Genomic DNA, 27,628 nt, shown 5'->3' with positions numbered 1-27,628 from the left:
ACAGAGTCAGGATCTAGCAAATCACAACCAGATGAAATCCTCAAGACCATAAATTCCATTCCTACACTCCCTGGTACATAGAATTTATATAATTTTTAAGCTAAAACAAATCCAGTATTTGGGCCACCAAAACTTCTTTTAACAAAAAGCAAAAATATCCATCAAAGCATCATCAGCTGCAACTAAGTAGTGGAAATAAACAGGTGACCTTGCAAGGCGATAATCTAAAGAAAAAGGTATGCTAAAAAAACAATTGAAATGTGGGCAAACAAAACAGCTCGTAGGTATCTAGTTAAGAGTTAAAAACCTGTCAGTATAAAGGGTATAAGACAGATAAACACTTCTTCAAAGTCCAAGGTATCCAGACGAAAACAAACAGCAAATAGAGTTTCTACAAAGGCTGATGTATTTACATGCAACATCAATTTCTTTCCTTTCTCTTTTTTTTTCTTTTTTTAAGAGTTTATTTTTAAATAATCACTACACCCGATGCAGGACTCAAACTCACAACCCTGAGATCGAGAGTCACACGCTCTACTGACTGAGCCAGCCAGGCACCCCAGTATTTTTTTTAATGCATCATCCGTTGCGACCAATTTTTTTTTAGACCTTTTAAACGGCAGGCTTTATATCCTTTCTTTTTCATCAACTACAAAGGTAACCTACACTCATTACAGAAATTTCAAACAGTTTACAAATATAACTCAGAAAGTAAAAGTCCTTCATAATTCCACTCTCCAGAGATAACCATTGTTAATAGCTTTGTTTATTCTTCAAATTTGGAATGAATATACTAATTAAATTATATGCATTGCAGATTTATTATATAGAAAATGTTAAGTTTTTTAAGAGAAATAGGATCGACCATTCTACATATACAGTGTTCTGCAAGCTGCATTTCTTCAACCTCTGAATATATATCTTGAAAATCTTCTCCTGTCAGTAGACTTAGATCTACATCACTCTTTTTAATGGCTACAAAGTATTCTATTATATGGACAGACCATAATTTATGTCACCAGTCTCTAAAAGACAGACATTTGGGTTGGCTTCCAATTTTTTGCTGTTAAAACAATGCAGCAGTTACATCCTTCTGTATATATGTTTAAAATATTTCTGTAAGCTGAATTCTGTGAAACAGGTTTTTGTTTGGGGTCATAGAATATGCTGAACTTTTTTTTTTCCAATTATCCACTTAACTTTAATTCATACTACCAAAAATCTTCAAGGTAGCAATTGCTGTAATTGCTTAATTATTTTGATTTTCATCTTTAATACTTTTTTGAAAATAATTTATTCTACTCAAAATTAATTGCATAGGTATTAAATCAAAAGGTATGTTTTAACACATTCCTGATTAGTTATTAGAAAATATGCATTGTCCACACTCTACATAAAAATATCCCAATTTTAAGAAATTTCACGTATCCCAAAAATCATTGAAAAACAAGTCATAAGTCTCACATTAGAATCTGGGAGTTCTTCTTTGACTCCAATAGATTCACTATAATCACAGTTTTGTCTGTCTTCAAAAAGGGAGGGAGATATGCAAGGATCCCCATCACACAGGTAGCTTCAAAATCCAACCCCAAAAAGCCTACCAAATTGTCACTCCTAAACAAGTGCATAAGAAACTCAAATACAAAAAGTCATGACATTCAGAGTCTGGTTTCCAGTAAATTACCCAGGACACATTTCATGGCAAACAAAATACTTGCCGAGAAATACAGTTACCAGGGCAACCATAACTGACCTTTTATGTTTTATTTATCAATAGTATTGCTAAATTATTCTCATTCTTGGAAACAAAGGAGAAAAATGTATTATAAACAATGATAATTAATTAAGGGTCCCCTGCTCCACGGTGAATCACTCCTGCCAAATCTGTGTTTATCCAACAGACGTGCTGTTGTCTGCTTCTCGTCTAGGCTAAGGATGGAGATAGCAGATCCCAAGAAGGCATGCACCAGTTACTGATACTAAACCTGAAACTCGGGATCCCTGGGTGGTGCAGCGGTTTAGCGCCTGCCTTTGGCCCAGGGCGCGATCCTGGAGACCCGGGATCGAATCCCACATCGGGCTCCCGGTGCATGGAGCCTGCTTCTCCCTCTGCCTATGTCTCTGCCTCTCTCTCTCTCTCTCTCTCTCTCTGTGATTATCATAAATAAATAAAAATTTAAAAAAAAATAAACCTGAAACTCTACATGGAAAGAACGTGAGAGTCCGTTCTCAACAGACATTCGGACACATAGGGGAACAGGTGTTCCCTTCACAACACCTGGCACTTAGTAGGTAGTTACTCTCGAAATATGGAATAAATATATGAACCTTAAAACAAACAGATGCATAATGAATAAATCCACCTATCTTTCAAATTTGTAAGACTAAAAATCCCAAACCTTTCACCATTTAAGATCTACCCTTTTATGAGTTCCAAATATTCTCATCTAATCAAATATCTCCATTTAGAAAAACATACTTTTTGTTTTAGCAGCCCAGCATATGGCCATACCTGCTCGACCTCAACAGAGAGAAGGGGAAACATAGCTGGGAGAGAAAGAAAATCATATAGAATTCCCGGTGTCCAAAAGAGGACATTAAGAGCATTTATAATGAATTGGATTTATTCATAATCCTTATCAAGGAGGCAGCAGGGTACAGGGAAGAGAGCCCTGGGCTGCAAATCAGAAGCCTGGAGCTTGGTCCTGGCCTTGGATTTAATGACTAAGTCCCTTCAATTTTCAGACTCTCACTGCCCTCATTTACAAGATAAGGAGGTTAGTCTGTGTGACCTCCCAAGTCCCTCTAGCTCTAAATGTCCGTGACATACTGACCTGCCTTCCGTCTCAACGAGAAAAGCTTATCAAGGACACCTCCAGAGGGAAGCATCTACCTAGGAAAGAGGAGAACCCAGGCCACCGCCCCAGCTAGGCCAATGGGCAGTGATCACTACAGCTCATCAGCCAAAGTATTTTGGCTCCCCCCTGTGTCCATCCATCCTCTGCTGGCACAACCTGAGCCCTGCCCCCGCTTTCCCAAGGAGCTGCACCACATGCAATCTAACTCACACCCACCCTTGCTCTCAAGCCCTCCTCCGCCCCATTCCCTCTGTCAAGGGAGAAAACAGGGTCTCTTCTCCTCCCAGCCTTCCTCATGTGGTGCTTGCTTCCTCAACGACCAACTCTCACTTCTTTATCTTCTATCTCCCTCAGCATCACCTCCTTCTTTAAAAAAAAAAAAAAAAAGGTTTTATTTACTTATTTGAGAGAGAGAGAACACAGGGGAGGAGGGCAGAGGGAGAGGGAACAGCAGACTCACCGCTGAGCAGGGAGCCTGATGTGGGCCTCAATCCCAGGACCTGGATCATGACCTGAGCCAAAGGCAGACGCCCAAACAATTGAGCCACCCAGGCGCCCATATTACCTTCTATTATATATATATATATAAAATATATACATATACATATTTTCAAGTCTATTTTAAATACATATATATTTTTTAATCCCCCTCAATCTTACACCTCCTATTTCCACTTCCTTCTCCCTTGCCCTACCTTCACCAGCTAAGTCTCTTAAAACACTTGTCTAGACTCCTGCCTCCCACTCTGTGCTCCCCATTCACTCCACCCACTGCCATCTGGTTTCTACTCACCACTGCGCTGAGCTCCCCTGTAAACGCCTAAGTGCCAGGTCCGAGAATGGCCTCCTTTATCTAATCTTACCTCCTTCTCGCATCTGACCATGCTTCTCCCTCCCTTTCCTAGCACTCTCTTCTCTCTTGGATGTTAAGACAAAGCCTCCCTGGTTTTCCTGCTTGGTTCCTTTCACTGGATCACCTCCTGCCTTTCCTTTAACTGTTGACATTCCCTGAAGTACCCTCCTTAGCCCCGCTCCTCCCCAGTGGATACCTTCTTCTTAGGAGAGCCTGTCCATAGCCATGGCTCCAAGTGAGTGCTGTGGAATGCAGAGACATTCCCCCAGCAGGGGAGGGGTACACCACAGACCTCAGCAATGCTGAACCACTGCCCTTAATCACAGCACCGCCTGGGATTCTAAACTCCCTGTCTTGGTTAGTGAGCTTTTCACCACTTGGGTGACCCAGCCAGAAGGTGATCCTTAACCTAAGCTCCTCCTTCTCTTCGCAGTCCTGCATTTGGTCATGAAATTCTATATCCACAGGAATATATCTTGAAACCAACTTCCTCCCAAACTGCTTAGCAAGACCCTGAGTTGAGGCCCTCATAACCACACCTTCATCCATGGCTTCTCCCTAACCCTATCTCTAACCCACCCCCTCCCCCCAGGGCATTCCACACCCGGTGGATCTCATCCTCATCACCCCACCCCCTGCGCCCCCTTTGGGCAACTCACCTTGGGATAGAGCCCAGACTTGGCCCTCCTCAACCTGATTCCCACCTGCCTTCCCCACCTTCACTTTTTGCTGCTACCTCCAAGGCTTTTGCCCCCTGCCCTCCCAAACTGCTTGCAGTTCCCCAAATCCCCCAAGCTTTTTATGCCTCTGTATCTGTCCATATATTATCACTCTACCTGGAAAAACTCCTAATATCATCTACATGGCTGTCTCGTACCCACCTTTCAACACTCATCTCAAGGGCCTCCCAGAAAGTCCTTCCTGACTCCAAGTCTGCATATTGAGTTAACTCCTCTTCTATACTTCTGCAGCACTAAACTATGTCTGTTATTGTTCTTAACATACAGCATTGTGATTTTCACTGTATCCTGCACAAGACCCTAAAATATAAGTCCCTGGATGGAAAAGACACTATACAATTCATCTTTATAAGTCTTTGACTTATCAAAGAGTCAAACACATAGTAGGTGGTATATACACGAGCACGCGCAGATATGCATGCAGCATTTACTCAAAAAGCATTAAAAAATGGAGGACAAAACTTATATTAATTTTAATCTGAGGGATCCCTGGGTGGCGCAGCGGTTTGGCGCCTGCCTTTGGCCCAGGGCGTGATCCTGGGGACCAAGGATCGAGTCCCATGTCGGGCTCCCAGTGCATGGAGCCTGCTTCTCCCTCCTCCTGTGTCTCTGCCTCTTTCTCTCTCTCTATGTCTATCATGAATAAATAAATAAATCTTTAAAAAAAATTTTTTAATCTGAGACAATACACTGTGACGCTTCTCAATATTCACTATGGCAAACAGTCTTCTTGAGTTGAGTCACACAGCAATTCCATTTGTCACTAGAAGTAGAGGCAGAAGGCCTTAGGACCTTGGTTTCTCCTAAAAAATGGTCATTTTCTAAGAAACACTTGCTGTATACTGGACATCACAGACTCTCTCCCATAGAATCTACAGAGTATTTCAAGAAAGTCTGGAGTGAGGTTTTGGTATAGAGGCATTTTCTGTGCACCAATATTCTTTAAAATATAGTCAAACAAATAGGACCACACATAAAAATTTTGTTTTCAAAGTGGTCATTCCTTATGTTAAGTTTTGAAACTTAACTCAAACGTCCTTCTGCTACCTCTCAGTTTTGTTAGTTACTAAGCTTCAAATCACTGTCATTGGGCAAGCAGTGAACATGCAATAATTATTTCATATTTTTCTTCCTCCGTCTCTATCATCTTTAAATCCACAATATCTCAATCCAACTGATGTCAGTAAATCCAGGCTGTCCTAACTTTTCTCTAAAACTCTTAAAACTATTTGAATGAGGTGTTGAGCAGCTGTCAGTTATGGATTTGAAAATAAAAAAGAGCCTGAAAATTGTACGTTCAGTATAAAAAGATTAGGTGAAGCAATTCAGAATGTTTAAGAACTTTAAATCAAGTTAAAAGCAGTTACGATAGCCAGACCTCATGAAGCTCCGCTTAAGAGTCGCATTAACCTGGCAGTCAAAACTATTTAAAATGAATAATGTTTTTTTCACATTTCACTCACTTTCAGTATCAAAAAAAAAAAAAAAGATAACAATGTGAATTGGCATACAGCAATTCAGTCATGTTAACAGTAACCTTCAAGATTTAGCGTCCTAAGGACAAAACGAGAGCTATTAATCTATGGACTTGATGAGCTCCATCCCTCTGAGGCCAAAAGGGGTAATTCCTCAAATAAAGAAAGGACAATTAGGGTATTCCAGAAGCCTTCCGACTTTAAATGCAAGGGAAAAGTTGAGAAAAATGTGCATTTGGATGCTCACGATAGCTGAGTCCAGTATCCAAGATGAAACTACTGAATTTGGGGTGAATGTCAATGCCTTACCCCAACGCCTCTTCCAACTACCTCTCTCACCAGTTAATGCTATGGAATGAGCATGAGAATTTGGCTTCTTAATTTATAAGTGTAGGGCTCTGCTGTCCATCTGAGACTATCTAAATTTAATTAAAATGAGACAGGATTTAAAAACTGAATAAATAAATAAATAAATAAATAAATAAATAAATAAATAAAATAAAATGAGACAGGATTAAAAAGTCAGCTCTTCACTTCAATAGCCACGTTTCAGTGCTCAACAGTCATGTGTGGCATGTGGCTATTGTGGACAGCACAGACAGAGACTATCCATCATCACAGAAGGTTCTATCGAGCAGCAATGGAGAGGCACTGCTAGAGAAAAGATGCTTGAGATGCTGGACTTGCCAGCTCTAGTTTCAGAGCTCCTCAGCTAAACTGAGCTACTTTCTGCTCATCCCACCTGTAAAAGAAGAGCAGTCATCTCGAGGTAGCATGCAAAATTTCCACAAGGATATATCTTTTACCTGAAAGAAGAGTTCAGGCAGTGCAGACCACAACTCAGCAGGTTGCCATATTAGGCCCAAGCCACACTCTCACTACTCAACTGCAAATCAAAATGCTCCCACACATCAATTTAATTTGTGACCCCCTGCCAGCTAATATGTGCTAAGGAACCATGCACGGTCTTTCTGGACTTCACACAGCATGTTGAAAACGAGGGTGGCAAACATTAATCTACCTAAAGAACAGGAGCGGCCGCGAAGCTGACCTAGATTCTTCCTGCCATCCTGGAAGTGCTCCCTGTACTACACTAGGATTTGTTTTTGTTGTCTGGTGCTGGCTTTTAAAGAGCACACTTCCAGAAAAACAGCATCCATCTATCTTCCCTGCATGCTTACGCCTGCCAAAGCTGTCACTCATTATATGAAATGCAAGGACAGTTGTGAAGTTCATTAATTTGCTCTTTATTCAACACTACAACCTCAAGAATCTTAATTAAACATTTTAAGTAATATGGACAGGCTGAACAGACTCTCGACAGCTCCCTATACCATGGTTAAAGGCACAATTTGCTGTACTGGTGTACTACATTGGGCACTGAACTCATTGGAGTACGTACCAGTCCAAAACATGGAAACTCATTCCAGTGTGGCCACATCCTAGCTGTGTGACTGGGCTAGGTTATTACCGGTCTAATTTCATTCTTCTACAACCTCCTCCCCAGAATTCATTCACTTCCAAGGTGACCCTCCCCCTCTCCCCTTCATGACCCTTCAGCCATTTAGATGGCGGACTTCCATCCCACATCAACTCTGCCTATCTCACACTTACAACATTATTCTCCTGTTCCCTGACTCGTCCTTCTTGGGGTTCACCACACTGTCCTCCCAAAACACACTTTCTTTAAGGATCTACCTATAGGATCTCCCATACGCTCATCTCTAGTGCCTAACTCACTGCTAGGCTACACATCAGCACTGCAATATGTGTGTATCACCTAGGTAAGTGATTCAATGCATAATGTATAACTCCAGCTATCAAATCTTTTACGGATGACTTTCAAATCTGTATCTCTACCTCTGTTCTCCATTTCTCTTCTAAACCCTAGGACCACATTTCAAACTACCATCTAAGTATTTCCACCATGTTCTTACAGTAGCTCATTTAACATATCCAAAACCAACCTCATTGTCTTTCATTATTAAACCCATCATACGATACTGTTATTTCTGTTCTTCGGAATAGCTGTTCTCCTAAGCCACCCAAGTTCAAAATCAAAGCACACCATTGCTTCTAGTCTTTATTTGCTCTCAATCCCCATTTCTGGTCATCCATGGAACCCAGTCAATTCTACCTCCATTCTTCCTTCAGTGCCCTAGTTCAAGTTTTCATGAAGTCTTATTGAACTATTAGACCACTAATCAATCTCTCATTTCTAATCTAAGCACAAACCATTGCCAGATTCACATTCCTAAAGCATCAATCTGATGTCACTTCACTGCTCAAAATCCAAAATCCCTTCAATAGTTTCCAATGACCTCCTGAATTAAATCTAAATTTGGCATTCAGAGGCTTTCTGCAACCTGGCACCAGCTATCTTTCCCTAATCCCATCTCACACTCCCTTTCAGCTCTCCTACCTGTAAGCCTTGATTCATGTGGCTCTCCCTCAACCTGAAATATCCTTTCTTCTCACCTCTTTCTTCCCCATGTTTTCAAAACTTGGTTTAAATGTAGAGCCTTCTGCATTCCAACTCCCTGTCACCTCCCTTCCTTACGTCCCCCCATGGAAAGACAGAGAGGACAGTGATCTGAAAATTCCTTATCCAGTTCTTTGCTGTGGCCACCCTCATACCTGCCAGGGCCCCACAGAGAATATGAAGAGAGGAAGACAAGACAAAGGAGCATTCCTTGTTGCTGCCCACAGCTTTGACCTCACCCCTGATGTGCTCTCACTAAACTGGGTGTCATTCTCTCCAGCTTTGTTTTGAACCTGAAGGACTCATTCTGTTTAGGCCAGTGGTTTTCACACCTTTTTCAAAAAGCACTTGCTTCAAAGAGAACCCTTTGGCGATCCAATATATAAATGTGGAGCTTCTCTAGCTGAAATGGTAGAGTGCTTTGGGAGCTAGCACCAAGTCAATGTTATAAAATGAATTAATTCTGATCAGTTATTCCATTATGAGTAGATTATATATCCACATTTTTTTTTAAGTCTATCCTTTTCTTGTTCCTTTAGTTCATGAAAAGTTCAGGTCACAATCTTCAAGGTGATGACCTCATTTAAAAAAAAAATCCTAAAACCTTGAAGAATATTCAATTAAAGCATAACTCTGTATGCACTCACCTTACGAAACAAGGATAAGAAGATGTAATCATGGGTAAATTAATATGAAAATGGGAGATCATTTTTTGTTTAAAAAAGGTGAAGGGAAGTTCTGCTACTACGTTAGTCTGAAAGTCTAACTTTCTAGACCTGATTCATGCTACAGCATGAATGGAATAAAATGCTTGAGGAATAACATTTCAAGAGGAAAAGAAAACTGAACGAGGTGGTTATTTAAAGAATCATCAACTTGTTTTCATGCAAATGACCAGAATAATGAAATAAGCAATCCTGCCAACAGGACCTAGAAGCAATTGCTTTTAAATAGGATGCTTGAAGCATTAACCATCTAATTCTAGAAGAAATTGATTAACTAATCTCTTCTTTTTCGTGAGTAATACCAATCATATACTATACATTAATGCACTGACAAAATCTGTATTTCAAAGATATAATTTTTCTTGAATATTGCTATCAAATCATTTACTTGACAGTAGGGTATGCTGATAAAGATATATTTACCAAGATTTATGGTAGAAGGAAGGTTTAATGACCACAACTTGAGGGATTCCCGAGAAGACAGTCCCTGAAAAAATGTCTACCCAGAAAGGGGGGAAAAATGGCACACAGTAGAAATCAAGGCAGATATGTGATTCCACTCAAAACCTCAACTAATTGCAATAATCCACGCACAATGCCCTAGAAACGCAGGCTGTGTAACCTAAGACAATACAGAACTATATAGCTACAAGGGAAGCATCAATAAAAATGCTATGATTCTCCATAATTCAAAGCATTTAAAGCACCAAACACAGACTAGGCTAGATGCATGCCTTAGGCAGGGAGGAGAGAAGTCTAAATGGATGGATGTGAATATGAAGGAACACTTTAGAAATAGGCCATAAAAAACAAGTTATGATAGGTCCTCCTCCCCCTCCCAATACTGTCAAGAAGTTAGAGTTATTGAACAGGCATCGCTTATGACAGTGAGAAAAAAGGCTGGCTACCCCCTCCCCCTAAAAACGCCTTTACAAGGTCACAGATATATCAGTGTCATAAATGCATTTAAAAAATATTACAGCAATAAACTCTGGTTAGAGTGGGTTCCACCTCTATGTTCACAGGAAAGAACAAACTCCAAACTTCTCCTAAATTAAAAGGTGATGTTAGCAAACTCTCTTTTCCCTTGGCCTGTGTAGGAGATCTCTCCCATCTTCCATGTCAGACCCACAGGAAACCTTACTGTTTAAAACTAGATCTGCCATAGGCAAATAAGCTTAATTTGGCCACACTTTAGCACCAACTACAGAGTCACACAAACAGTGGCGGCATCTTCAAAAGATAGACTGCCTTACCCATCTCATTTTTTTTCATAACGTCAACAAGCCATTTCTCACGTTTGATCCAACTACCGAGATCTATTTTTTGATCCTGTAGCCACTGACTCCACATATATCTTTATTACTGTACAAGAAAAACTGTTACCCTGAGTTTTAAATTTCCCTAAGTTCACCATGCCTCTCCTGAGAATATATCCCCATTTTAAGACAAGACTCTAAGGAAAACTGAGGTGAGGAAGGGCAGATGACCTCAGAGATAAGTTTCTTGGTTTGCTGCCTCAACTATAAAGCGCAACATGGCATGACAATGACTCAAAGTCCAGCCATCCCCAGACTGCAAAGTGATTAAATAAATGGAAAGAGGTCCTCTTCTCTGGGCTGGTAGTCTAAATCTCTCTAATTGCCCAATAACCAAGTATGAACAAACACACTAGACGTCAGTCCTTCAGGCTATGAAAAAGTCAAGCACATGAATGGCTCTCCATCCATTAAGAGAGAACAAACAACTTCTACTAAGAATTCTCATTCTAAAAGCTGATAATAAGACAAACAACAAATGAAATTCATAAACACAAAGACCTCGTGCAAATCATATACCCCAACCACCAGTATTCAAAACAAAGGAGAAAAGATAGGCTGTATACATATTGGAAATCAGATAATATAAGAAGAGAGTAAGTGAACAAAAAACTTTTGGAGTGATTATCTTCACACTGGTCTTCAAGACTAACTTACTATCATGTTCTCTGTTCACACGTATGCTGAAACAGCTACTAATGACTTAATAGGCAACAACGCATACCTAATTTCCAACCCATTCATTCCTTCAACAAACATTTATTGAGCACATACTATGTGTAGGGCATTGTGCTCTATGCTACTGAGGATACAAAGATGAATAAGAAGTACTCCTTCCTACAGAAAGACTAAAAGACACATACCCATGAGCGCATGTCGGCTTAAAATAAGGTAGGAAGTGTTAAATATCATGGAATGGCTAGAGAAATTGTAGTGGAAGCTGAAAAGACATTACATTCAGGTTGGAAATCGCATCAGATCTGAAAAAGAAACACTGTATTGGATCTTTATGTATGCATAGGATTTAAACTGCTGGTATGGGAGACCAGAGAGTGGAGCGTTTCTGTTGGTGGAAACAATTGGACAAATATAAAATGCACGGGTATACAGAAAGAACTCAGGGCAATCCTGAGAAGCATGTTTAACAGGAAGGAAGCAGCTAAGTCAGATAAAGCCCTTTAGGGAAGTAAAGAAGAAAGACACAAAGAAAAGGCATCTGGGTGGCTCAATTAGTTAAGCGTCCACCTCTTGATTTCATCTCAGGTCATGATCTCAGGGTCCTGGGATTGAGCCCCATGTCAGGGTCCACGCTCAAGACTGGAGTCTGCTTGAGATTCTCTCTCTTCCTCTGCCTCTGCCTCTCCTGCTTGTGCAGCCTCTCTCTTTTTCTCTCTCTCAAATAAATAAATAAATAAATAAATAAATAAATAAATAAAATCTTTAAAAAAAATAAAGGTACCTACCCAACCTGAGAGATCACAGTAAATTTCCTTGAGGAATCAGTGCTCGAAGTGGATCCCAAAAGTCTTATTAGAATCAGACGTATCAGACATATCAGGAGAAAGGAGGAACACACACAAAAGACAGAAAGGCCTGAGAGCACAGCAGATCCAGGACACATTTACTTTGGTAAAGCAAAGAATATGGTGGGTGGGTAGCACCTACAGCCAGTCCTAAGAAAAGGAACATGGTACACGTGGCTGGCACGAAATGGGCTGGAGAGGAAGACAGAGGTGACGAAGGACACTGTAGGCCACAAGGAAGGAGCTTTGTCCTCAAGGGGCCAAGAAGACATTTAAAGATTCTAAGCATGAAAGTGACAACTAAATGTGTATTTTACAAAGATCTGTCTAAAGCCAGTGTTTGGGATGCATTACAAAGGACAAGACTAGAGGTAAATGGATCAATTAAGGGGCATTTCTATCAGTGTAAAACTACTTTCCTCATCTGTAAAATGTGGATAAGGGGAAACTAAGGCAGTGAAGGTGGTGAAATAGAGTGAATGCAAGAGATAAGCAAGACTTTGTAACTAAAGAGAGGTGTAGGATGAGGAAGTACTCTAAGATGTCTCTCAGATTAATTTAACACCTGGGGTGGATGGTGGTACGCTTCCTCAGGATAGGAGACACAAGACAGAGGGAGGTTTGAGGAAGAAGGATGCTAGGCTCAGTTTCAGACATCTTGAATTTTAGAAAAATACAGCTAAGTGTTTTGGAAGTATAGATATTGAAGACAGACCTCATTCTGCTACTTCTTGCTTAAGCCTCTTGGACAAGGGGTCTACATGCCTCTCCACTCCCTCATCTGTAAAATGCAGTAAGAGACGTAAATACTCACAGGGTGATAATAAGGATTAAATGAGACCATGAATGAAAACACTAAAAGAACGATAGTTGCTATCGCTACCTTTTAAAATTTATTCTGGTCCCTTAATATTAATGAGAACATTAATTTTTTTTTTTGAGCTAACTAGGGAACCCCTAGACTGAGATATCCAGTAGGCAGTTTTAGAACATGATCTGACATTTAAATGCAAAAGGCTGTGTATTTTACAGTAAGTAAGTACACCACAACTGGGGGAGGTGGGGAGAGAGTGGGAAGAATGGGGGCATTGAGGCTTGAGGTACAGATTTGCCAATTTACTGGATGAAAAGAAGAGTCAAGAAAGACTGATGAGGAGCAGGGCAAGTCATGGTTATTAAACATCACAGACACGTACTTACATTATATGGAATGGGGCAGTCCCTATTTTGCTGCAAGTACCTTGGTGAATTAAATGAAAAAGCAGATAAAGAATTCTTCAGGTGTGCCTGGGTGGCTCAGCTGGTTAAGCATCTGCCTTCGGCCCTGGCCCATGATCCCAGGTCCTGAGAATCGGGCCCTACATCAGGGTCCCTGCTCAGTGGAGAGCCTACTTCTCCCTCTCCTACTCCCTCTACTTGTGCTCTCTCTGTATCAAATAGTTAAAATAAAAATCTTAATAAAAAAAAAAAAAGAATTCTTCCATCAGCCCAAAGAGAACTATTCCCCTGGAAGGAAATGAAAGAGACATGAAGATAGGAAAAAAAAAAAAAATAGCTTCTAAGTAAAATAAAGCCAAATGGGTAGAAAATCATCAAAATAAATATGAGACCCAAGGATTTTCCAAATAAGGAGAAAGGGTATAGGCAGATGTTTAACATGGCTTGTGGAAAAGAATTTAAAAAAAAAAAAAAAAAAACCACAACGCTACCATTATTTTTTCAAAAGGAAAACCAGGAAGGCTCTGAGAAAGGAGTGAAATTGGCTCCCATGGGAAGGTAGGTGGGAATGTACCAGAAAACACAGGCAAGGGAGTAAGACTTCTTTATATCGTTTTTATATTAATGATTTACATGTTCAAAATACATAATTAAATCAACAGGTGAAGAAAAAAAACTAGAATTGAATATAAACAGAAACAAATGATCTTAACTATGTATTTCTATATCTAATTGATCCACCCCCCCTACCCTCCCCACACACACAGAGGAAAGGAACTAACTTGTGAACCTGTAAACACACTACTCTGTCTAACCTCTGTGGGATCTATTTTAAAGGCAAAAAGAATGGCAAAGGGTTTTGAACTTTATTTGGTAGATTTGTTGCCTAGGGTGGTCTTGGTAGAGTAATTTCAAATTTTTTTTGCATTAATTATAAACCATTGGCATGGCTGGAAAGCAAGGTTCTCACCATGGGAAAAAAAAAAAGACACAAAAAAGAACAGGAGGAGAAAATATTGGGTTATCAGACTGGAATTGACATATAGAGAGACAGAAAGGTAATTTATAGATAGATAATTTACATATATAATTAAATGTACAAAGTTATATATAAATGTTTATTAAAATATTACTTTAATATTTATGTTAAAATAATATAAATAAATATATAAATTTATTATACATAGATATCCTAGTTCTGTCTGCTGACACAAGAAGTCAATAGCAATGAGCACACCTCCTTTGTATCTAAATACCACTCTTCCACTAAAAGGAGTCAGGACTTCTTAGAGAAATAGCTGATTCCAGGTCTGGGGCAGAGAAAATACAACGTGAGCTTCGACATTTTCTTAGGACAGAAAATAAGAAAGCACTTAAGAATTAAAGAAGATGTATCAAAAGGAAATGAGAGCCAGACCCAAGGGTTCCCACTGGCCAAATACAACATAATGAAATATATTACACTGAATTTTCTCTTTCAATCTATGAGTCCATTGTGATTTTTGTTTTTATTTTTATTTTAAGATTTTATTTACTTATTCACAAGAGACACAGAGAGAGAGGCAGAGACATTGGCAGAGGGAAAAACAGGCTCCATGCAGGAAGCCCAATGTGGGATTCGATCCTGAGACTCCGGGATCATGCCCTGAGCCAAAGGCAGACACAACCACTGAGCCACCCAGGCGTCCCCACCATTGTGATTTTTTAAAAAAAGAGGAGAGGAAGGGGAACAGTCCTTCTTTACACAAGAATGCTTCTACCACCCAATGTGGAGAAATGACAGAATCAGAAAAATCACCATTTTGTAACCACCCATGTAATACTTGATTAAGACAAGGTTTATTGATGCTGCCAAAATCACTAAGTCAAGTGTTTTTAGTGTACAGGATGTCCAATCTTAAAATATCCCACAAATTACTCATTAATTACAAAGGGACAAAATGGAGAAGTCTGTGAATCCAGCTAAACTAAGTAACTCAACTTTTATTATCAAATACGAGATTAAACACTGTCACCACTAACAGGACAAACTGAGGTAAGAGTATTAGAAACTGACAACAGCTCTGCAGTGCTCCAGGCTATGACTGTTATCTGAATCAAACAATGAGGAAATGATCAATCTGTAGAACTGTGGGACATTGTACAAAACATCGCTGTGGACTGAACAAAATGTCAACACCATCAGAAACACCCCCTACTCCTTTAAAAAAAAAAAAATGGAGGACAAAGGAATGCTCCTAGATTTTCACAAAAAAAAAAAAAGAGAGAGAGAGAGAGAGAGGGATGTGAAAACTAAATCCAATGTACAATCTCCTCTCCAACGGATACTGGATCAGGGAGGACAAAGAAACACATATAAAAAGCATTAATGGAACAACCAGGAAGATTTGCATATGGACTAGGTATTAGATTTCTTGAACATAGTAACGGCACCGAGGTTACACAGGAAAATGTCCTGATTCTCAGAAGTTGGAGCTATGTGGTGGAGGACTCAAGGGCAAAGTGCCACTATGCCCACAACTGGCTTCCACGTGGTTCAGAAAAAAAAAAGGAATAAAAGATATGTGAATATATATGACTCAGAGACCTAGATAAAGCAAATGGACAAAATGTTAACATTTGATGAATCTAGGAAGGGGTTTACAAGCATTCTTTGTAATGCTTGTAATTTCTTTTAATTTTCCTATGGTTTAAATTTTTTTTCCAAAATAAAAGTTAAGAAAAAAATAGACTACAACTTTCTGGAAGACAGGGACCAACCTAGCAAACTATGAATGTGCCTAATTCAATGCCTGGTACAAAAGCAGATTTAAAAATAATTTTTAAATTCTTATTTCTCTACCACATGCCTTACAGGTTAATTACAGAACATACCAAGTTCTTGGTTTAAATAGAGCATATAAAATAAAAGAGGCTGAGTAAAAAAGTCCTGCCTGTGTTTAAAAGCTCCAAAATTTGAGGTTCTAATCACTGCCAGTTTCTCCAAGGAGACTGGATGATTCTATTTACTTCCAAAGAACGTTCGGCTCCAGGTGGGATCTTACTGCCACTTTGTTCTTCAGTCTCACCTTAAAGAGAATTGAGTACATCCTGAATTAATCCTTTCAGCAGAGTATTTCTCAGTATTCCCAAACCTGGTGACAGTAAGAGTCGCAGCCAGAGTCATAACCCCTATTAGTAAGTAGCGGCTGTTTTCCTAAGAGCCATACATATAACATACTTTCTTCTCAAGTACATTCATACATATGACCTTATTTTATTTTTTAACACCCTGTAAGGTAGGTTGTTTTTGCTGTTTTTAACTCCTGAGTAAAGCACTAGGTTTTACTATTCTGTAACCTAAACTGGGTATTCCGCTTGCCAACCTGCCTCAGAGATGGAAGAGATTTGCTTCAGAAAAGGGAACTGAACAGCAAGGAACATTCGTGTGATTACTAACAAAGCTGAAAGAAAGGAGACAGAGGTCTCTTCACAATGATGTGTGCTCACAAGATATGCACAAGGAAAAGTGAAGTTCAGTGTCATTTAAGCTAATCTGTACTTGAACCTTTTAAGAGATAAAACCATTTGAGCAGTAATTTAGTACTAAATTAACTTGGGTTTTTTTTCCTCCCTATCTATGAAGTTTTCACCGTTTAAGTAAAGGTTTCTGCAAGAGGAATGAAGCGATGCTCCTTTCCTATTCAGAAGAGAGAATCAACCTGATGACTTGTAGTAATATCCGGGTGGCCTGGCTTATTACAGGTATATCCATCCAGCAAAGAGCCAAGCACATACCCCTTTCGGACAACCTTTTTCCCAAGACTGTCCCCAGATACTCCATAATAATCTAGTGTTTTCACATCACTGAATTAGCATGCTATATAACCTCCGACTAGCAAGCTCTGAACTCGGCAGCAGAAGGATGCCAGACCAAAAATAATAATAATAATAATAATAATATTAATAATAATAATAATAATGGGAAAAAGATGGCATATAATATTACCAGGTAAAGGCTTTGAAGAGATTCCTAGGATAACAAGATGAGCAGTTAGACTGAGAGGTTTCATTTTTTTCTTAAGCCAGTGACAAGGCACCCTCTATGCAATCAACAAAAATGCGACCCGTCCTGATGCTCAAGATGACTGAGCTGAGTTAGGCAGCAACGTCTGAAAAGTCAAAGCTCTTTAAAAAGCGGGCTAGTAAAGGCCTGGGTTTTAGCACACTGAGCTTCTAGCTCCCCAGGGAGGTACTTCTCAGTAACTAGACATTCTGAACATGAGCACCAAACACTTTTCTAAGGTGGTATATCTTCTGGACCATCTTCAGAGGGGTACATCTCATTGACTCCAAGTTAGTTGCTCCCTCTCACTCTGACCCAGAATTCTGAAGTCTTCTGACTCCTCAAGACTTGACTTTTTGTCTAAAAGCCTTACTTTGCCGGCGTGTCACCTGCTAAGTCAGTAACACCATTTTCGTGCTATGGTAAGTACCCGTATTTGAACCTGTCCTACCAAAAAGACATCATGCACAGTCGGCACGCTAATGCTTAAGATTTTCATTAAAAGAATGGCCACAACATCTGCACACTTGAGCTTACTGTAAAGAAACATACTCTTGTATATACCTGTAAAGCAGAATAAGAGAGGTCTGTGTTGGGGTATAGTTTAGATAAGCACGTGTTAATGAAACGGAAGATGCCAAGGGAAGAGGCTTATTCGTAAGGTAGGCAAGGAGTACCAGCAGGCTTCCACCTAGAGACCAAAACAGTCAAGTGAGAAAACAGGTGAGAGAGCAGTTTCATGCAAAGACAATGAGCTGAAGGCCAAGAGCAGAACCCCTTTTTAACTCCGTTCAAGGGAGACCAGGACCAGGCTAGAAAAGTAGTAAGAAAGAGGGGCAATCAGAGTAGGAGGGGTAAGAAAACAGTTAACTAAACAGGGTGGACTACGAATCAGATGCAAGAAGCAGGAATGATTAGGTGTTCTGGAAGGGCAGTGCCACAGGTCCTGTTGAGAAAAGAATCACAATGCAGGTGGGTGGACTTGACATCCTGACTAGCAGGTGCCCGGGTCAGGGGAATTGGCTGGGAAGCTTCTGTGAGTAGAACATAGTTTAGAGAGGACATCGAGGCTTCCAGACAATGTCATGGAGAAACAATCAGCCCCGTTTTATTTCAGTCCAAGAGTGAAAGCTAAGGAGGGAAGAAAAAAAAAAAAATGACTCCAAATTTCAGGGCCTTGGAGACCAGGACGACGGTGGTGTCATTTGTGATAATGGAGACTTTGAGAAAAGTTGATACCTATGGCAGAAAAGATGAAAGGTTCAGTTTCTGACATGTTAACTTTTATGTTCACCGGGGCCAAGTGGCGATGCGGTTCTGACAACGGGAGAGATGGGGCCGGTGAACCCTTTGTTTGCAGGCAGGTCCTCCCTGTCCCCTCCGGGGACCTCATAACTCCCTTCCAATGTGACACTGAGGTTCCGTGCAGGATAGCTCAAGAGCGCCTACCTTACCCAGGAAGCTTGCCAAGAGCAAGCTACTTCTTCCAGGCATTTTTAAAAGTCCATGTCACTGGAATATCATCTTCAAACACTGAGTAGCATTTAAATATATATCACGGTGCTTTCGTTTCAAGCCTATTTAACATTTCTGAAATATCTAGATCAAAATGTTGGGTCAAATGACTATATTCCAGTAAAATATCTACTAAAAGAAAAAATTTTCCCCACCTACCCACATCTCTCTTAAGATAATCACCCCATTCAAGACACCTGTCAGTCATAACAGATTTTTTTTCCAACGCTGTTTTCTCTCAACCTTGCTGCCAAGTTGCTCTTTTGAGTAATAATAAAGGCCACACGTCACTTTTGCGGTACATGTATATAAATACTTCCAGCTCTCTTTCTTCTAACCCTAGTTCAAGGCCAACTGCACCAAAGCTTTTGAGAACCAGCACTGGAAGATCTTCAAAGAGAAACTGCCCATTAACCACAACAGCAGCTGCTGGCTAGAGCCTGCAATTTAAATCTCTGAAAAAGAAACTGTGGCTTCTGAAATTTAAACAAGGAGGTGCCACTTGTAATTACAAACATTCCAGTGGGTCCCTTCCCTCATTGATGGTTTCCAAACAAAGGCTTCTTATTCGATTTTGGTGGCGCTCCCCAATCCGTGAATGTAGGCATTCCTTTGTGCTTTTCTGGTACCGTGGCCAGCTCAGAAGAGGGGCGCAGGAGGCAGGTTTTTACCTGGCCAGGAATGTTCAGACCCCTCAAAACCATCTCGTGTAATTACTCGTTTGGCTGGAAACCAAAAAAACCAAATGCTTCACATTTATAGTCCACATTAAATACATTTGGGAAAGAACCTCTTAACACAGACACACACATACACACACACACACACACACACACACACACACCACTTCACATTTCACGAACCTTAGAAAATGGAACCAACCTATTTTCCCATAAACCAAAGAAGTTCAGAAATTAACCCTGAAGCATTTCTAAATTAACCCTGAATGCTGAAGCATTCCAGCATTTCTAACTGAAATTTAAAATTCCTAATTTAAATCAACAGGGCAAATATTCAGGAGTAAAAATAGTAACCTTTTCTCTCCCTACCACCCTGTACCCCCATCCTACAAAAATAAGCCCCAAATACTTACAGCTTGTTGTTTGGGTTTCCCACACCAAAGAAGGCATTTTGTGATCACCTCGGTTACAGATTACAGGCTGAAATTAGCATTTAGCCAGTTCGAAATGAGAAAGACATTTTTTTAAGCCATATATTCACAAAACGCAAAGGCATTTACACCACAGAGGCATTCAAAGATAAATACACGAATGAGGTATCTCACAGCCATCAAACTAAAATAGCCTTGCCTACAGAAGTCCTCAGATGGAGAGTATTCATTATGAGAACAACTGGAAATGGCCAATCTCGCCATGGGTGCTTTCCATAGTGCGCCGCAGTTGAGGGATTAGCTACAATTACGGCATATTTACACAACCATATTTACACAACAATAAAACTCATCTTATCCGATCCAAACAAAACCTTGCTCAAAATAAACCAAACCACACGAAAAGGTCTCAGGCAGTAATCTGCGCTCTGGCTTCTCTAGTTTCTGCCTCGGCTTTGCGCCACTATAATAAGCCTTCACCCTACCTCAGTAAAGCATGGGTAGGGCCACAATTCTGTATACCAGCTGAGAAAATGTATATTCAGTTCATGATACTGTGATTATGGGGTTGGGGGGAAATGTATCTTATAGAGAATCTCTTTAAAGTAAATTATGGAACAAATGACAGGATGTCCAAGATTTGTTGAAACTAATCTGGGAAAAGGGGGGAAGCATACCGAGGATAGGCTGACCACAGGTGGAAAATTTAGTGAACTGGGTGATTTGCACACAGGGTTTATTATGGCATTCTTTCCACTTTGGCAGATATTTGGAAATCTCTGGAATAAAATGGAAAAATAAAGAAAATAGGATCAATGTAAAATAAAGTCATCTTGTGAAAATAATTTTTTTCTTGCTTTAAAAAAATGTTCTCAGACTTTTCACTGCTTACATGAAAAGGGAAGAATGCCTGGTGAGAAAATCAAGACCTGTCCTCGTTCTTGACTTAAGGATTCTTCCTTTCTTCCTTAGTTACGTGGAACTAGGTCTACTGTTAATATGAATCCTCGAAAAGACAAATCAAGAGCTTAAATATCTAAAGCCGAGGCTCCTGACACCGAGTTTTCACACGTCTGACTTATGACAGGGACACAAATCCAAAAGCCCTCCCCTATGAGGTGCCTTGGATGACATTCATGTGGTCACTGCCAAATAAAGTCCAGAGGTTTCAGTATCATTTGTCAACACCAAAGGCAACCTTACCAAGAACTGGTTCTTTTATCTCAGAGGTCACTCCTCTGATCCATGGGTTTATTACCCAGAACAACAATTAATCTTGCTGTCTTCACAATATAAACTAGACCTAGCCAAGATATGGTCTGCCCATGATCCACATGCCTCACTGGGGCATCCCTGCTGGGAGGTGGAACAGGGCTGCTGACTCCACATAAAGGAACCCGCTCCCGGGCCGGGCTGCATCACCCGCTCATCCTCAGTTCCACGGTCAGCAGGGTCCTTCCCCCTCTGGGCTCCGGCTGCCTCACTACAAAATAATGAGATTTCACCAGACCATTTGTAGCATCCTTCCCCTTACAAAAATTCCACGATTATAAGACTCTCTAGTTCCTCAACAGGTAATAAGAAAAAGGAGCTTTGGTGTTATAATGGTACATTTTCTATCATATACATTTCAATGTGAATATGAATATTGTACTGGGTGATTTTCTGTATATGTGCGTCTATATGTATACATATGTGTGTGTACAGATGTATTTGCATATACCCACTGACGGTTACCATTAGGTGCCTATATGGGACTAATTGCTTCCAACTCAAAGCAGCAAATTTTCAATTCTGCAACAGATGTCGCTGTGTGATTTCTCCTTTCTATGCTGGATTTTCAGCTAAAAATGCCCAGCGTAATGGTCAAGTACGATTCTTCCCAAGAAAGAGATATAGCATTTGAATCCTTAGGATTTATTTCTTATAAATGTTCTTCATAGGCTAGTAAATTTCCATTCAAATCATAGCATAGTTTGGCCCAATTTAAGAGATCTCCCACATAAAAACAGGCCTTTTGTTAAACGTGCGTGCGCGCGCGCACACACACACACACACACACACACCCATTTCTAAAATGTAAATTCCAAGTGGCCGATTAGGCATTAAAATGTCACATACAAAAACCCAGAGAATGAGACAGTTTCTATTCACAGCAATACTGCCAATTTTGTAAAGCCTGAAAAATCATGTAGCAATGCAGACCCAGGAATTCTAAAAATTCACTTAGGTCTGAGGCCAAAATGTACCAGGTGTGGGCAAAAGTCACGGTAAAACTCCAAGAGCACCATTAATGATGATGAAAAATTTGGATTTCAGTTTTTACCGCATCTCTTTAAAAATAAATAGTAAGACTGATATTACAGTTTGCAAGATATCTTACCAATCTGACATTCTCTATCAACCACTTCTTGACACATGTCAAAAAAAAAAAAAAGTGACATCTCTTTCCCTTCAACCAGTATGTCCTCCAACGACCAGCAGTCTCAACAGGTAGCTAGCACAGTCTTCGGCTGAAATTCAGAGCTAGGAGAAAGCATTTCAAAATCCCTTTTTAAACCTAGGAACCTGTTACCTTCTGGGCTTTTCGAGTGAGTGGAGCAAGATGAGCAGTCAGGGAATCCGGGACCACCGACTCGGTAAGAATATGAAGTCAGGAAGTGGGAGAGGAAGCGAAAGTGTCCTGCTTGTTGGCTTCTTCCCTGTCCCACTCCCCTTAACCAGGAGGGCCATTGGGGAAAACTGGATAAAGCATGTACAACATCCATATGAATAAAGCTCTTTGTTCCAGAGAACTGCCTGCTCTTTTATTCCCCCCTTTTTCCGTATTTGTTCATTTCAAAAGATTGCTCAATGGGCCTCTTGTTCCTCCAAAACGTCCCAGGCAAATAATGCAAGCTTGTCTCGTCACACAAGTCACTAAATGAAGCCTTGTGCGTCTCCAGTGACACACTGTAAATATAAAGTGGCATTAATGAGGGATATTTTATCAAAGCTATCACAGACAAGTGCAAGTCCCTCCTGCGGCCATTCAATTTGATGCAGGGAAAGGCAACAATAGCAGGACGGCACTTTTGTAAAGTCCCCATCCCCGGGACACAAGCCCCAACAGGTCAAGACAAGCAAAACTCGGCCCCTCGGCTTGCCAGCACCATCACAAACCCCCACCCACCAGCCATCCTCTCTAATGCTACAAAAAGGTAAGAGTAGGGCAGTGAGCCACCAGCTCAGGAGGGATGAGAAGCGGCACCACGCGTGCACCTAAAACGTAATAACAGGCGTGATTTACACGGAGGAGTGAGTCTCCACAACCCCATTTCAGCTGTGTTTCATTAACGTCCATTTAATCCACACACCACGGGTGGGATGGGAGATGCTCTCCAGGGGATGGATGGATTCAGTTCCAGGGGAAGACAGAACCAGGACCTACAGCACGATGGCCCCAGATCTCTATCCCAGCGAGCCCGTAAAAGAAACACGCCTAATGAAGTTAGAAGGCAACGCCAACAGGTTTCTCTAACCTGACAGTGGCACCTGGAGGCCTCTGGGAGAAAGCTTAGCTGGAGAGGCCGAAGGAAGCAAAGTGCCCCGGGGCCCACCTGAAGTCTAACTCGGGCAGCCCAGGACCTGGGGGCTAGGCCAAGACCCCTTCCCAATGCCATCACCAAGCAGCGCAGAAGAGAAAAAAACAGATTTAAAGAAAGTCATCTCACCCCCTCGCTACAAATCAAGCCCAATTACTTTCTAATTTGAACACAATCTGATAACCAGCGTACAAACGGATGTACACAAGAGCAAGAAGCTGCTTCCATGGTAACTGGCAACAGAATTTTCTTGCAGCTTTGACATGCACGGTTGAGTTCCAGACCGCTCTCCTTTCGAGTCCGCATACATCCCTCGCTGGGAAGGCAACTTCTCACGGCGAGATAGTTACAAATATAGTACATTTTGCTACTACCCGGTGCCGTCAATGAGCAGGCTTGACAGAGGAGGTACCAGCTAACCCTACTCTGCTGCCAAGCGCGCGTTGCACGGCTCCCATTTTTAGTCAAAAGGCAATATCCCCGACCAGCGCCGTCCCCCCCCCCCCCGCCTTTTTTTTTTTTTTTTTTTTGCAGCCAATACAAGTCTATTGTTGCCTCTATTATGCGCCAGTTACCGAGCCTTTACTCACGCTCACGTTTAACTGACACTGGCGCTTTTTACAATGCAGCAGCGCGAGGGATCTCTTTCAGGAACATTTTATTGAACCCATCCAGTCAGAGACATCACCCGAAATGAAGTTGTAACCACACCGGCAATAGGCTGAACCCAATTATCTCGTAACTCATAAATTAAGAATTCACAGAGGGGGGAAAAAAAACACACATAAACAACATCCGGAGACATGCAGTGGCATGGAAGAAAAAAAAAAAAATCCTCAGCTCTGGAACTGAGCTGCTGCCAGATTCCCACCCCTGTACGTCCCCGACACGCTCCCCAAGCCGAGCTCCCTCGCAAGCCTGCCTGGGAGGGGTGGGGAGGTAGCAAGCGGCCCGGCATCCCCGGGTCCGAAGCTAGCACCCCCCGACATCCCCATTTCCTACAGCGTGTCTCCTGCGGTGTTTACGTAACTGTGTGTCCTCTAGCGTGTAAACAAAAGGCACAGCCCAAGCGGAGAGGCGCCCGGGAGAGGCACGGGGGCCCCGGCGCTGCGCCCGCCGCGGCCGGGGGCTCCGCAGGTGGGGGCTGAGCTCTCCGCGTCCTCCGCCACTTGTTGCTCGCGGTCCTGCGGCTCCCAAGCTGCGAGGAGGGGCTCTGCAGGCGCCGAGCCCTGCTGCATCCCCCGCCCCCCGCCCCCCCGCGCGCCCCGCGCCGCCCGGTCCCGCCGCCCGCCCGGAGCCCGCAGCGGGAGGCCCGGGGGCGCGGGGACGCCGCGCGGCCGCGGAGCGCGGCGGTGGCGGGAAGGGGAGGCAGGGCGCAGGACTGCCAGCCTCTCGGCTGGGGAAGAGCTCCGGCTCCCTTTTGTTAGCAAAAGCAAACACTGCCCTCTTCTTTCCCGACCGCGCCAACGCGCCCGGCACACGGGCAGCCGCACATCGGGCTCCCGCCGAGGGCTCGGCGTCTCCGGGGAAGGCGCCGGGCGTGCAGGGCCGCCCCCGGGCAACTCCCCAAGGCAGCCCCGCGCACCGGGGCGCCCCGAGGCCCGCAGGGTGCCCGCCTGGCCGCAGAGGCCGCGAACCTCCCTCCGCCGCCGCGGAGCCGCCGGGGAGCACGCGCAGCCTGGGAATCCGGCGTCCCCACGAGCGGCGGCCGACGCGGGGCCAGCGGGCTGCGGGCTGCGGGCTGCGGGCGCCGGTTCCTGCCCGCAGAGGCGGCGACAGCCCCCCCCCCCCCCGCGGGGCCGGGCCCGAGGAACTTTCCCTGCCTGGAGCCGAGCCCGGGAGCCCCGCAGCCGGGTGGCGGGTGGCGGGTGGCGGGGGCCGCGGGCCGGGGGCCGGGGGGTGCGAGGGCCGCGATCCGGCCGGAGGGAGGCACGCGGGGCGCGCGGTTCGGGGGCCGGGGGTGGGAGAGGCAGAGCGCGGGGACGGCGGGGCAGGTCCGGGGACGTCCTGGAGATCGGGGGCAAGCACGCTGGGGGCGGCTGCGGGTCGGCTCGGGAGGTGCGGGGCGCAGGGACGTAGGGGGCCCGCTGGAGAGGTGGGGGCGACCGGCCAGCCCCGGGACGCGAGGACCTGCAAGTTACGGGGACGACAGCGAGTTCGGGAGGGTCCGGACGGCTGGGGGTCCCTCCGTCCCTTCCCCGTCTCCCCTATTCTCGAGCCCCCGGGCCCCCCATGTCCAGTCCCCTCCGCACCCCGCGCCAAGCCGGGGAGAAAAGGTACGGGTGCAGCCATCCCCAAGGGCTCCGGCTGCCACCCAGGTGGGCGGGGGGGAAAGGGGACCCCCGGTCCCTCTGCCCCTTCCAGCTCAGCCCGGAGTTTCCTCTCCACACTCCCTCCGATTCGGGTTTAGGAAGTGGGGGAAGGTTGTCATGGAAACGTTTCCCCTTCCACGGCCATGGCTACTGGGGTGCCTTAGGAGATGTGGAGGGCCGACCGGCCGGTGCCCACACCTACCTGTGGGGATCAGGGCCGCGGCGGAGAGGAGCAACAGCAGAAGCCGGAGTCGGAGCCCGGGAGGCGCCGCCGCCGCCGCCACCGCCGCCACCGCCGCCGCACACTGGGACCCGCTCGGCAGCACAGCACTCGCCATGTCGGGCACCTGCCTCAGACTGGCGGCGGTGGCTTCCTCCGGAGCCCGAGCGGACAGCTAATGAGATGCTAATGACATGCGCTGGGGGCGGAGTCCGGGCCGGCCAATCACAGCGCCGCTAGCCCAACCCGGCTCTCGCAGGACTCGCCCCCTCCCCCACCCCGCCCCCTGGCGCTGGCGCTCGGCGGCGCGCCCGCGCCACCTGGGGGCGGGGCCGGGGGCGGGGCGTATGCAAATATGTTTATGTTAGAATTCGTGTTCGCTTCCCCGGAATCGGGGGAAAAAGTGTTCTCCTGGGCGCCCGGCTTGTGGGGGCCCGGGCTCCAGGGGGCGGGTCTCGCTTCCCGTTCACCTATATCAGGAACGTATGCAGCAATCGCTGTAGCCGACCGGCCGCCGGAGAATCTGTCTCCCTCGGAGGAGGCTCCCGTGCCCGGGACACCGGGTGCATCTGGCCTGGAAACCCCACGTTGCAAATTTCCGTCACTCACCTTGCACCGAAGGAATAGATCTTTGGGAAACGGGGGCTGCTCGGGAGTGGAGAATGAGAATGCAGGTCCCCGGATTGACAAAACAATCTGGGAGAAGTGCATGCGTGCTTTGCACGTCCGGCGGGGCGGGAGAGCCCGCTCACCAGCCTAGCGGTAGACTTGGGCATAGTTGGGAGAAAGGAGCCCGAGTCGGGCTCTGGGATTTTCGAGTCGGTAGCTTTGCGGTGTGTTTTCCGGAAAGGTAGATCGGGGAGGGTCGGCTCTGGCTCCCCAGCTTGCAGAGGGTCTCCCTCCGGCCTTCTATAGATGCATGCGTATTTAAATACCTTTGACACAAGTGCAATGATGTATATTTACGATTACACACATCCAACAAAAAAATCTTTTCCGTCAAGGCTCCGGGGTGGAGGGTGGAGGGTGGAGGGTGGAGGGCGGAAGGCGGAGGCGGGGGGCGAGGTGGGGGTGCCCATGAAGAGAGGGTCTGCCATCTTCGTCCTTCCAAGGGGGCTCAAACCCACTCCCTCCTTCTCGACGCCCCAGTCCCTTCCTAAGGCGGCTGGGGACCAACAGGTGCTCCGAGCTTCCCGTGTCTCTGGGAGAGGCGGGCTCTCCCGGCTGAAACGATTTGCTTCTCCGGACTCGCTGTCTCTCCCCGAAATTGCCTCTGCTTTCTTTTCAACCAGGCAGCCGGCTCCCTTGTTTGTCTGCTTTTTAATTACTTATTTTCTTCCCCTCTAGAAGATCGTATGCGCTCTGACCCTCTGTTGCTCAAGCATCAAATTGAAGGACGAGCCATATTAAGTGTAAAGGTTTATAATAATTTAAGTATTCATAGAATGCAGAACAATAAGATGTAGGAAATACAATTTGCATAATAAATATCAATATCACAACAGCTAAAACAAACCATGACAAATTATCTGTGGCTAAATGACCAAGAGATTACTGAATGTAAATTGCTAAGACTGAGCTGCAGTCAAGAGGAGCTGCACCAAATGACTTGCCTGGCCCTCTGTCCTCGTTTAGCTAAAAAATAATA

General features: G+C 43.9%; 1 protein-coding gene across 15 annotated transcripts in view; it reads right to left on the bottom strand.

Moving 5' to 3' along the window:
• Positions 1 to 26,138, bottom strand: part of CADM1 (cell adhesion molecule 1) — a 325,518-nt gene extending 299,380 nt beyond the window's left edge. For 3 of the 15 annotated variants that reach the window (XM_025465440.3, XM_025465446.3, XM_025465447.3), the window contains exon 1: positions 25,963 to 26,137. In XM_025465440.3, the coding sequence (XP_025321225.1) occupies positions 25,963 to 26,098 (136 nt within the window). In that variant the 5' untranslated portion in view covers positions 26,099 to 26,137. Of the gene's footprint in view, positions 1 to 20,541; positions 20,644 to 22,439; positions 22,817 to 23,577; positions 23,670 to 25,962 lie in introns of those variants that run through there. The other 12 variants (XM_025465431.3, XM_025465448.3, XM_025465433.3 and 9 more) reach the window with 9 other exon arrangements.
• Positions 26,139 to 27,628: the final 1,490 nt, after the last annotated feature.

This window comes from Canis lupus, chromosome 5 (assembly GCF_003254725.2).
Source record: "Canis lupus dingo isolate Sandy chromosome 5, ASM325472v2, whole genome shotgun sequence".
NCBI classification, from domain to species: Eukaryota; Metazoa; Chordata; class Mammalia; order Carnivora; family Canidae; genus Canis; species Canis lupus.
The sequence above is the reverse complement of the archived record's forward strand: the minus strand, read 5'-3'. Positions and strand labels throughout refer to the sequence as shown.